The 13,006-nt window shown below is 38.2% G+C and overlaps 1 protein-coding gene across 2 annotated transcripts in view; it reads left to right on the top strand.

Annotated features, from left to right (window-relative positions):
* Positions 1 to 13,006, top strand: part of NEGR1 (neuronal growth regulator 1) — a 779,253-nt gene that overhangs the window by 699,584 nt on the left and 66,663 nt on the right. Inside the window, exon 7 of one of the 2 annotated variants that reach the window (XM_010963405.3) lies at positions 5,577 to 7,770. The exons of the other annotated variant lie outside the window; for it this stretch is intronic. Within the exon in view, the coding sequence (XP_010961707.1) occupies positions 5,577 to 5,608 (32 nt within the window). The 3' untranslated portion in view covers positions 5,609 to 7,770. Of the gene's footprint in view, positions 1 to 5,576; positions 7,771 to 13,006 lie in introns of those variants that run through there. 2 annotated transcript variants of the gene reach the window in all.

Below are 13,006 nucleotides of genomic sequence, written 5' to 3' on the forward strand. Positions count from 1 at the left end.
TAAATCCATATTATTTACTCCTCAGCTAGCTCATTATTTTCATTTTGAGCCATCGTGGGCAGCTTTCATATTAGTCAATTTGACTAATGTTACAAAAGTGGGGGCAAATAGTGTGGAACAGAGTGTGCAAACTCAAAAGGGTTTGAAAGACCTGGATTATGAGCGAGTAAGTAACTCATGGAATTTAGGATAACAATGTGTAAAAGGCATGAAACTCTGTGACCAAAATAATCAGAAGGGCTACAACCTAAAAGGAGTCAGAGACTAATATACACATCAGGAGAGAGCTCTTGTGTAGTTACAGATATTATACTAAAATCATCTGCCTAGGAGACCGCAGTGAGGGAAAGAGGAAAGGAAGCAGTCCCTCAGGACGCGGAGAGGAGTGTGACTCCTCAGCTGTTATTGTGCCATTAGACAAAGCATTTCCATGTAGGGCTATTTCATCGAGAATATTTTTTGGACAATCAAGTAAAAATAGCCCTTCGCCTCACCAGTGTCTCAAGGCTGTTGTATAGGGCATTGTGGGGTGAAAAAACATCTAAAGATGTTAAAGACTCTATGACTTACATAATAAAAAGAGGGAAAATAGCTCTGTAAATTATAACTTACAGCATTGTTAGTATTATTATTATTAATAGCAATTCATTGACTTGTTACTCTTGCGGGGAACTGTGCTAAATACTTTACATAAATTAGCATACATGTTTTTATCTCTAGCTTTTACTTGGTTTGCATTCAGGGGGAAAAAATAATAAAGGCCCTAAATGTCTGTGTGGGACTCACATAACATACTCTCAGGAAAATATTCCATTAAAAAACGACTTTCTAATAGTAGAAGCTGAATTAGCAATAGAAGGATTCTGGAGACTAAAAGGGCAAGGCTTGTTTTGTGCCTCGTGGGCTGTGTTTCATTCTGAATGTCACCTTGTCCAGGCATATGCTAAAGATAATTGAAGCATCAGCTGGGTTATTAGGAAAGATCCGTCCCAATCCTTTCATATTTATCTCAAGCCAAAAGAGACAGGTTGAATGTTACCTTCTTTTCTTTCACTGTGAGAATTACAGGATAATAGACACGGTCAGAAGGAGGAGGTAAGAGATGCAGTGAACTTATCTTTTCCCCTTTCTCCATCTCCTCCCACACCCACCTCTGGCGTTGCCTTTTCTCCTTTTTCCGGTCCATGTCCTCCCACCATCATCTACTAGCTAAACAAAGACCAGCATTGCCAAGGTCAGAACCCCGTCTCTCATCTCACTGGAATAAACAACCTCAATTTTGGAGTCGGTTATTTAATTGGGAATTTTCATGTCTGCTGTTAGAAAACACTGTAGAATCTTTCCCTTAGCCAAAAGACAGTATAGTGCAGCTATCACCTCCAAATAGTAAAGATTTATTCTCTTCTAGTTGATTTCTCATGAAAGTTGGAGATCGAGTTTCATGTAAGAAAAAATTTGAATCGAATCAGTGTAGTAACATGAAAAGAGTGAGGAGTGGTTTCTTGGCTTTGTTGTTCACTGTCATTTTTGAGTATCACTCATCTTCTCTGAGTCTCAGTTTCTCCTTCCCTATAAAGAGGGAGTCAGGTTGGAAGACTTCACTTTGTATGATGCTCTGCTGATTTGCTTGGTTATGAAAAGATGAGAGATTATTAATATTATTGGATAGAGGCTGAAAATACAGTTTTAAAAGAAAAACCTGCATTGAGAATTCAGCAATAAATTATTGTCTTAGAACATCTGAGTTGCACACACTTTCTGGTAATATCCAATATATTAAAGGCCATTTGTAAGATTCCATATCTTGATTTATTTTAGTCTGGAATTGCTTTCTGAAGGGATAATCTCATTTATGATATTGCCTTTTTAAGATGTAGCAGCATTATACAGAAAGATAAATTTGTACTGCCTGCTAAATGCAAATGATTGCTATTTTGAAGAAATAATTTCAAAGCTTTATTTTATAAAGATGTATACGGAGATTCTCATGTATTTAAGGGTTACAGACAGAAGCAATAAATAAAGTTAGTTGATCCTGGGGACGAAAACTATAACTTTATGTGGAGAGGAATAGTATCCCAGTAGTACTGGAGGGGAACATCTAGCCGGCATTTTACCCATGTGCCCAAATGGAGTACTTTAAGATTGCTCAAACTGCCATGAAAATCGGTGCACAGAAAGCCTGCTCAAAAGGCTGAAATAGAACGGAGGGCTGATATCAGCAAAGCTAGTTCTCAGCTCAGCCAAAGCTCAAAATTCATAGTCCTATTATGCAGAATGGTAGTAGTTGATTAGCTCACCTAAAAAAAAAAAAAAAAAACCATACGGTTTTCAAGTTTATACTCCAGGGCGCACCAGTTAGTTTCCAGAGCACAGAAAATGGCCCAGAAGTTTTTGCTCTTTAGTCGCAAGGAATAGAAATCTAGGTGAAGGGAATTCTTAGTGAAACTGCCATTTTAAAAGCCTTTTTAGATATTGCTATTGTGGAAATTACTGCTAAATGCTAAGCATTTTCATCTATTTTATGTGTTTTAAGCCAAAAGAAAGAAAATCTTGGCTGTTTAAAATCCGCTAGTGACAGTTGCCACCTCGTGGTTGTGGACTCCCTCCCTCGGAGCCTGAGCACGGCCTCAGACTCTTTCTCATCACAGCACACCTGGCGGCCACTCCCACTACCAGTGAATGAGAGTTAGCACTGAAGATAAAGCCTGTGAGCCACTCCTGCCTTAAAGGTTTGATGCATTCATATGCACAGATCTGCATATGTAAATATTACAAACAAAGGCCTCAGTGGAGTCCAGTCATCTCTGGAGAGTAAGATATAATGCTGAGATCATCAGTTATTGTGGATTATTGCAAAGCCTCCTAAATGGGTCTCACGCTGCTGCTGTTGCCCCACTCTCCTACAGTCTGTTTGCAACTTTTACATTAGTCATATCATCTTATTCCTTTCCTCAAAACTCTCCGTAGGTGACCCTTTCACTTGGAGTAAAAGCTCAAAACCTTGTGGCAGTTTACATGGTCTGGCCCTCCGCCATCACTCTGACTTCATCGCCTAATTCTCCCCGCTTTGGCCAGTGTGTTTCACTCAGGCTGGCCTCTGTGCTAGTGCTGTAACATGCCATGCCAGATGGACCCCGGCTTCTGGCTTTACACAGGCTGTGCCTCTACCCACAGTACACTTCTTCCAGCTGTCCACGTGGCCTCTCACTGACTTCCTCATGTCTTTACTCAGACGTCCCCTCTTGGTGTGCCCTACCCTGACCACCCTCTTTCTGATTGCATCCCAGCCTACCCTTCTTCATTTCCCTTCCCCGATTAATTTCTTTCTTTACCTCTCTTATACTAAATAATTTTTATGTTTTTAAATTGCCTTTTCTGTCCTCAGCTAGAATGTCAGTTTCATCAGGGCAGTGCTTTATTCACAGCTGTATCCCCAGTGCCTAGTGTAGATGGTTTATAGTTAGTTGTCAATTATTTGCTGAATTGATGCATGTGACTCACTGAATTAATAACAGCTATGCCCACAAGGACTCAGGGAAGTACAGACATGAAATAGGTGCTGAGAAAATCCTGATCTACGCAGTTTCTAGTTGTCTTGTCCAGTGTGGAGACTTGCAATTTGTGGCTTAAAAATGATAGTTATTAAAACACTTTTATTTCATGATAAGTACCCTCAAAATCCTCTGATGGCATGAATTCCTGTGAAAAGCTAAAGAAATGAAAATTAAAAATGGAAAGGCAGGACATAAAAATTTCTTACTCATAACATTTGATACCGGAGTTTGTTTAAAATAATGATTACTTTCTTGACAAGTATAAGGACTTTTTCTTTTGTCATAAGAGACTTTGTGAATTAGGTAAATATATTTCTTCACTGTTTTCCACCACCTAACTGTTTAGAAAGATGAGCTGTAGCAGGTGTTTTTTTCCTCCCCTGTTAAAAAAAACACTTCTATATATGCAAGATGTTTCTCCGCAACTCAGCCCAAAATACCTTTCTGCTACCGTTTCCAAAACTAGGTATTTAATATTAATGTGTTTCTGCTTTGGCAACAATGAAGATGAACTGCTATTTGTGGTGTGGGTTTTGCTTCTGTCTTTCGGCTATTTAGTGTATAGAGGTATCAATATGAAGAGTTAATGGCGCTTTAGAAAATAAGCAGGAGTTTAATCTTCATTGCTCCTGATTCAGTGTTTCATCAATATCAAAAGACCTAGTGCTGGAAATGAGATGGTACATTAATTCTGCTGCTCAATGGTTTATAAGTTGCTATAGAAATTAGGCTTCTGCTCGTCAGGATTAGGCTAGTATCCAGAAAATAAGAGTACAGGGAGAGTGAGAAAAATAAAGCTCAGAGGAAAAATAAAGGAGAGGAGCAAAAAGCAAATTAATAAAATTTAAACCAAAGGCATGAATGTAACTGTCATCTACAAAGTGACTAAAAAGCATTTTTTTTTTCCACCAGGCAAGCCAATAAAAAAGGCAAACACTTTAAAGAAAAGTTCATACTTATAAAGTCTCTCAAATAAATACTTAAAAAAAAAAGAAATGAGGAGGAGAGAATCAAGAAAATCTGTGCCTGAGATTCTATGTTTTACCAATAAAGTATACAAAGTGGTTTTATTTTAAAAGAACATATGGTGAATAATTGCAACAGTTACTAAAGTCTTCATTGATAGAAATAGCTAAAGACTGTTCCCGTAAGACCATGCTCCAAGGAACACCAACCAACTCAAAAGTTTTGTTTCATTTTGGTACTCGATAGATACAGTTCATTTTTACCATTTTTGCTGTTTTGGAAAGGGAAACCTGAGGACGCAACGTGACATCTACATATGCTGAATATATACGGACAAAACCAAGAGATGGGTTATAATTGTCCAAAGGATTTAGGTCCCAAAGAGTCATTGTGTGAAGAAGGATAGTTATAGTAAAGAGAAAGGTTTGTAAAATTATTTGTGTAGAGAAGCTCAATTTATCACATATTTTGTCCCATATTTTTTTCAAGTGGGTGAACACTGATTGCAAACCCATGTGCCAGGCTCCAGGAGCGGCTTCTGTTGGGGAAGACTGTGGGGAGGACAGGGTGGCCTGGATTCGGGCTTTCTGAAGTGCTTTCCCCACTCACCAGCTTGACACCGCAAATAAGGGCTACATTCATTTCCTTATCTGGAAGGTTTAATCATAATGTCTACCTCATGGAGTTAGGAAATGAAATTTATTACATGAAACAAGCATGAAAAGTAGTTCTCATAGTGCTTACTTTTAATAAGTATTAGTTACTGTTATTATATAAAATAAAGGAATTAGAGTTTAATAAAAGGACCCTAAGGTTTGGAAGGGAAAAAAGCAAATCAGGCTCAGGTTCCAATCAGTATTAGTCCCATGACTTTTACGTAAGTTATTTGACTTCTCTGAGATCCTGTTTCATTAATTCTAAACTAGGAATAAGTGTTTCTACTTTTAAAGGTTTTGCAAGAGAACTAGAGATTAGGGATGTAGGAGGCTAAGCATGCTTTCTGGTGTAACCAGGACTCGTAAGTTATTTTATCTTTTCTCGTTTTTCCCGAAGGCACAGTTCCACTTGCTGCCAGTTGGTCCTAACCCAGCATAATGTTGTGGATAAATGCAAGGACTCTGATGTCACACACCCTGTCTTTCAATGCTGTGCTACACTCCATCCATTCGGCAGACATGCATTGCCTACCCACCGTGTGCCATCACGGTTCCAGCCTGGGGTACAGCAGTCAACAAACAAAGATACGTGCCCTCGTGGTGCTCCCCTTCTAGCAGGGGAAGAAAAAAAATAAACATAATAAATAAGTACGTTATACAGTGTATTAGAAGGTGATAAATGCTATCTAAGAAAGTGTGATAAAGTGAGAGAGGAAAAGAGGAAAGAGAGAAAAAAGAGGAAAGGAGGAAGAGCAGTGAATAGAAGAAAGTAAAAGGGATGAGGATTTGCGATTTTACTTATTAGTTACTTACTATCCTCAACCTTAAGCATATTGCTTAACGCCTATGGCCTCAGTTTCTTCATCTGTAAAATGGGGAAACTAATATTGCCAAAATGATATTGCCAATAATAGAATTGCTTTGATGCTTAAATGAATTATTCCCTGTATAGAACTAAGAACAATGCCTGCCACATACTAAACATTCAGTAGGCATTGGTTGTTATTATTATTGCTATTATTAGTAGTAATAGGAGTTAGGTAAATATGGCCAGTGTTAATTATATGAGTTGACTAAAATGTTGTACCAACTTCACTGTTTTCAGGCCATTCTAATTGTCTAATTTTCACTGTTTCAAAAGACTGAAAATGTTAAGTGAGCTGTCCTTGAAAATTTCATAGCCAAGTAAAATTTAGATAAACCATGTGAAAGAAATTCTGCACAGACAGTCAAAGCACACCAAACAGTTGTGTAGTTGCAGTTTATTTACATGCAAGCAGTCACAGAGCTGCTAGGAAGCTTTAATAAGCAACAGCACCGCTGTAGAGAAGAAAATCAATGGCAGTGTAAATTGTGTATTGGCAGAGAAAAAAGATCCCCTACCAATCAGTTTCTGATTCTCTCATGATGAGAGAGCAGTTTCCCAGAAGCAAAGTTTTCTCCCTCAAGTGTATATTTTCCTTAACTGCCCATCATGATGTAGGATTGGGTGTCAGAAGGACCTAATGACAGTGAATAAATAACACCTGGGTTTCTATTACATATTTAGCCTGTCTGGGAAAGAAAACAAGCAAGTGAGAAATACTTTTATAATGACTTTTTTTTTTCCTACTGATTGATTCTACTGGATAGTGAATTTGTCTGGATTACCTCCAACCAACTAAAATGGGATGCTGGTTTTTCTGATTGGTTTTTCCATCCCTTGTCAGGGTACTGCTGCAGTGCATAAGTGAGTAGGGGAGAGGCAGCAGGGGAAGAGAAGAGTGGGCAAGAGTAAGACAGTAGGAAGCTAAGCCAGGCCAGCTAAAGAAGCACAGTGAAAACAGTTAGAGCAGGTTCAACTGACCGACACAGCTAATCAGCCCCCGAGATAAGTGGAGTTAAAATTTGGAAGCTCAAAAACCCCAGTCAGGTTCCTCAATCTTTATTATTTTTATAATAGTAAAGTGAAATGATCATTTCTACTTAGTTTGTATGGGAAATATTTTATTAATAAAGAAATTTTTATAATTAGGTTATACATTTTATGTTTTAGGCAGTGGTTTGTAGGACTGTACTGGCTTTTTTTTTTTTTTTGCCTGAACAGAGGCACTGGGGATTGAACCCAGGACCTCATGCATGTCAAGCACACATTCTACCACTGAGCTGTACCCCTTACCCCCTGTATTGGCTGTATTTTAAAGTGTCAGACAAAAACTTAAAATGGTTTAATAAAAGGAATATATTGATCTGTGTAACTGAAAAGATAAGAGGGATTGGCTTCAGGTAAGTTTTGATCTGTGGTGGTGATCATTTTGCAACATACAAGTGTATCAAATCAACACTTTTGTACACCTTGAAAAATGTTATACGTCAATACATCTCAATAAAGCTGGAAAAAAATAAGAAGATAGACTTCAAGTAAGATTTGATCTAGCTGTTCACAGAGTGTCACTGAGAAGTTATTTTTCCCCTTTGTCTTTCTATTGATCATCCATAAAATCAGCTTCATCCTCAGATATGTCCACTCACACCCAACAACTCTAATTCTCTCTAGCAGCAAAGTGATACACAAGTTACAGACGTCCCATCCCCACATAGTACCATCCAGAAGGGCAAAAAAGTGATTTCTTCTGGTTGTTTCTACATCATATATTCTGGGACTTGCTTTTACTCTGTGGTCCAAATTGGTCTGTTACCTGTTTACTATGTCCAGGAGACTAGATTCTGATGTGTTAAATGAGAGATTAATCCCACCCAAACCAAGACTGGAAGAAGAGGGCCGTTTCCACATAAATATTAGATTACTGTAGACAAAGGAGAAAGAGACAGACACTGGGAAGGCAATTAAAAAATCCTTCTTAAGGCCTCAACCCATCTACTACTAAAAACATCTTATACGAGAGTGATCAGTATCAGCGTATTCACAAATAATCTTTGTAACTGTGAACTGTTTTTCAGGAGGCCAGATCATCAACTACTTTAAATGCCCGGCCAAGGAATTTGAGATTTTTCTCTTGCTATTGGGGATTTTGAAGGATTTAAATCAGGGAATTAACATGCTTAGGCTTTACCTTCTTTACAGTGGTCAGAATATTTTTATACTATATACACATGTGCCTGCACACACAGGTCTTGAGTTTGCCACCGTGAGCGTGTCTTTTAATAGCAAAGGAAATCGATAGTATGAGAGAGGTCAGTTCCTAGAGGACAAAGCAGAGTGGGACAAAGAACAAGGGCATGCATTTGTCTTCTGAGGAATCTATGAAAAAACACCCCAGTTCAACAGAGACAACCCTCAGCTTACTTGAAGAGAAAACACTGATAAAATGATACAAGAAAAGTACAAGATCACTGTGATTTTTTAAAAAAATTCCTCATGCCCTGGAGCTCCCCGTAGGCTTTGATCTTTAACCTTATGCGTGAAAAGGAAAAACACTTCTCAGGGTGAAATACTGTTGTCCGACTATTGGGATTACTCTTCGGTCGCTCTGTGAGACAAATGAGATCAAAACTAAAAAGGTATACTGAAAACAGACATAACAAAGCACCATAATCTACTGAAGGAAACAAAAGGGCTTCCAGCAAGGGCTTCACCTTGTACCAGCCCTGCTTCTCCTGAAAACCACTCCCCTGCCCGTCTGCCATCAAGTGCAGCTAACTTGGCAAAAGTGACTGGACTCTTTCTCCCATAAATTCAGTAGACAGGCGTCAGTAAAAGGTGAAAGGAAATCCCAGCAAAACAGGGAGGGTGGCAGCCAGCCATGCTGCAGGCGTAAACAGTACTATTAGAAGGCAAGAGGCATGGACTCAGAGGAGGCAAGAGTCGGGAAATGCTAACTTGACTTCAGCGTTCTGGCAGCCTCAAGAGAGACAATTAACGCAGTGTCACCAAAAGGAAAACCTCAGCCTTTGACCAGTCCCTGTGAAAGGTAAAAAAAAAAAAAAAGCTTTTCATACACGGTTGTCAAGAATCCTGCTGAACAAAAGCATCTGCCAAATTTTCAGCACTAAAGATGGGTTTCCAGTGAAAGTCAACAAAATTCGCTGCTAAAACACACAGGACAGCAGTCTTTGAAATATCTGCCAGTTACTTGGTGTTATCAATACTAAACAGGGCAGCCTTTTTCTTTCTTTTTTTTTTTTTTTAACATTTTAAAACTGCACAGGTTAAGCCATTTCTTAATATAAGGAATGCTCACCAATAGCCTTGGTTAGTGTTAAAGTTGATTCATAGGTAATAGTCCTCTCAGGGGACCTATCAAGCAGATACTCAGCCACACTTGCTCATTATTGACACACCAGGGTGAGAGAAATAAACTTACAATTGCATGCAAGAACATGCACTAATATTTCACCTTATACTAATTCAGTGGGTTCCCCAAACCACCCTTAGTTTAATGATTCTCTCGAAGGACTCACAAAACTCACTGAAAGCTGTTGCACTCATGATTCCTGGGCATTACAGCTAAAAGATACACATTAAAATCAGCCAGGGGAAGGACACAGGGCAGAGTCCAAGACCGGTTCCAAACACGGACCTGCTACTGTCCTCTCCCGTGGAGTCAAGACTGAGTTACTTTCCAGGCGTTGATGTGTGACAAGGTGCACTGAGAACTGCCAACCGGGGAACCCCACCCGGACCTCGGTGTCCAGAGCCTTTAATGGGGCTCCATCATGTAGATTCAGCTGACTGCCCATTTGATGGATCTCATTTCCCAGCCCTTCAGAAGACAGAGCTGATACCATATGAAGCAAAGCCCCCACCCTAAATCACACTATTGATGTGGATGAAAGTCTTCATGCCACACTGCTACTACCTGGGTGGCCCAAGATCCCCAGACAGACAGAGACCTTCCTCTCAAGCATGGCATTCCCAGAGCTTAGAGGTTGGTCTCAGACGCCAGGAGCAAAGGACACACCTGTTTTTGGGTGAGGTTAAATTCCTTACTACCCACCCAGTAGAATATGAGTGGCCATATATATATTTTTTAATTTTAATTTATATTGTCATAACCAACAGATCAATGCTAGAAAAGAGAGAGATGAGAAAAGAATGGACTCTGAAATCCCTTAAAGCTATTCAAGACCAGGTTGGTCTTCCCCCTTTTTTCCCCCTGCCATTCAATTATAAACAAGTCAAGTGATTCATATTTTCTCTAAGTAGACCAGGTTGATGTAAGAAAAATTTTATAAGACATTATATAAAACATGACATGTATCAGGGTCTATAAAAATTCTTTAAAGAAAAATATATTTTTAAAAGGCCTGGAAAAAATAGTAAAACCATCTTACTACAACTTCCAGGCAAAACTCTTAAAGGAGAAGCTGAGGTTTATAAATACCAAATGCATATTACTATGAGACAATTCTAAATGAAGTCTCATGAATTGAAGCCTAAATACTTGAACAAGTGAACATGAATGAAATAAAGAATAATTGACAATATTGCAGTCTCTAGAGAAAAACAGTATGGGAATAAAAATGTAGCACTAAATTATTAGAATATAAAGTGAATCAATTAGATAATATCAAATTTTTATCAGAAAGGAAGGGAGGATATAAATGGTTAAGTGAGCTTGGTGCTAACATCTTGTATTTCAAATTTTAGGCCAGGGTTTATTTTCCTAACCCAATTAAGAATAACAATATTTTTTAAAAAAGATGTTATTAACAGTGTTTCACTCCTGCTTAAGCAAATAATTGTGAAATCTCTTATGTGACTTTTAAATTTTTAAATTGAACCCAGACATGCTGGAGTAATGCTATAGCTTTTGTTGTCTTTGTTTTAACATCTGTAATTTTGAGCAGTAGTATATGTGGGGAAATATCATTCAGACCACTTATTACATACCCAAGAAAAAATTACACAAAATTACACATTGTCAGCATACAAATATATCAAGTGTATTCTATTCTTGTCACAAAAATCTCAGTTTGATGTAGCCAGTTGTCTATTTTTCCTTTCTATTTGGAAAAGCTTTGTTTAGTAACACAAACTTAGAATATTTTTCAAACTCCCTTTTAACTTCTTTGAAGAAGAGTCTATCACTCAGTTGGTTTCAGATAACATTTGCAAAATACTTAATAGCTAGTGTTAAAAATTACATAGTTTCATTTTTTAAAATCGTAAATCATTCAACTATCTAGAAAAATATGGGGATTAATATAAAATCCATGTACACACCAATCAGGCTTAACAAAAGCTAATGTTTATTATTTGCTTCCGATCTCCTGTTGTGGTAGAATTGAAGTCCCTTTTGTTCTGTTCTCCCGAACCCCCCACCAACCTGAATGTAGGATGTATCTTTACCAACCAGGTTTTTATGCGCCCATAAAATATATATATTTGGGGAAATTGAGTTTTTAAATTTTACATGTTCTGTTTTCCTCCTTACCTAAACTCTGTTTCTTTTTTTCACATTTTTTTCTCTGTTGACTTGGAAGTTATACATTTATATTTCATATTTCCATTCTTTTCATGGTTTCTCTGACATTTTAATATGCAGAGTTAACTACAAATTTTTCTAATTTGTTTAAATTTATTCAGTAACCTTATCCCAAACAAGGCAAGAAACAGTATGGTCTATTTTTCACTGAGCAGCTTCCTCTCCCATCCTGATGTACACACACAGCCTTCCTAGTGCTGGTTTTAATTTTTATTTTGTTATTTAGTCACATAAATACACACACACGTGCACGCACAGACACCTACTCACTGTTTTCTTTCTTTCTTCAACAGTTGATTAACTTTACTAAAACATACCACTTCCTGCGTTCACCATTGTTTCTTTCTCCTCATCTTTCCCTCTCAGTTAACTTTTCTTTCGTTAAAGTACATTTTTTTGTTCTCTCGGTGTGAGTCTGTGGGTGGCAAGCTTTCTTACCCTAGGTATGCCGGAAAAATTGTGCAAGGTTTTTGAATGATAGCTGTGTTAACCCAAAGGGTGGAATTGTCAAAGAACATTCGTGCACATTACAGATCTTACCCAGCACCATACTTTATTCATGAGTCAAAGGATATGGGCACGCAGTAGGCTCGGGCAAAACATTCATTTCCTGCAGGAGCTCAAAACCAACTTATTCGCCTTCCAACAATGCTCCTTTCTCTACTTTAGGATGTGTTTTCATTTCAGATAAATAGAGTAGTGTTGAACAATGTATGCTAAATTGTTCACAGAAGCAGCCATTAGGGATTTGGAGCTCTTTGTTTTATACCCTGGTGATGACAGGGATAGAGGAACGCCTGGATGACTGCCCCGTTCTCCGGCAAGCCATGCCCTACAACGCCATAAAGCCCAGGCTCATTTACAATAAACAATCTGGTTATACCAAGTATATCCTACGAAAATCATTTTTGAAATAAAGACTTCCTATCTGTAGTAAACACCATTATCATACTGCAAAAGGTCTATTCAAGGCCATTAGTATGTTCATAAGGAAAGCTGAAGGTCATTGACTCCCAACCTTCCACCCTCAACCAGGTCCCCACAGAGAGTGAGTGAGTTGCAGTCCCGGTGTTAACTCTTTTCTTCCCAGTTGTTTTATAGGATGGCTAATTCTGGGTTGACAGGTTTTGTTGTTTGGTTTTGTTGTTGCCCTGAGTACTTTGAAACTGTCATTCATTATCTCCTGATGTCCGCTAGTTGCTAATAAGAAATTTGTTATCAGTCTAATTGTTGCTCCTTTGTTGGTAATCTGTTCTCTATTTCTGTTACCTTTTAAGATATTCTCTTTATTGTTGTCCTTTGCAGGTTCGTTATAATGTTATAATGTGTCTCAGTATCCATTTAATTTCACTTATCCTGACTGGTATTCAACGGGCACTTTCAGCCTTAGTACACAGAT

Source organism: Camelus bactrianus, chromosome 13 (genome assembly GCF_048773025.1).
Source record: "Camelus bactrianus isolate YW-2024 breed Bactrian camel chromosome 13, ASM4877302v1, whole genome shotgun sequence".
Classification (NCBI taxonomy): domain Eukaryota; kingdom Metazoa; phylum Chordata; class Mammalia; order Artiodactyla; family Camelidae; genus Camelus; species Camelus bactrianus.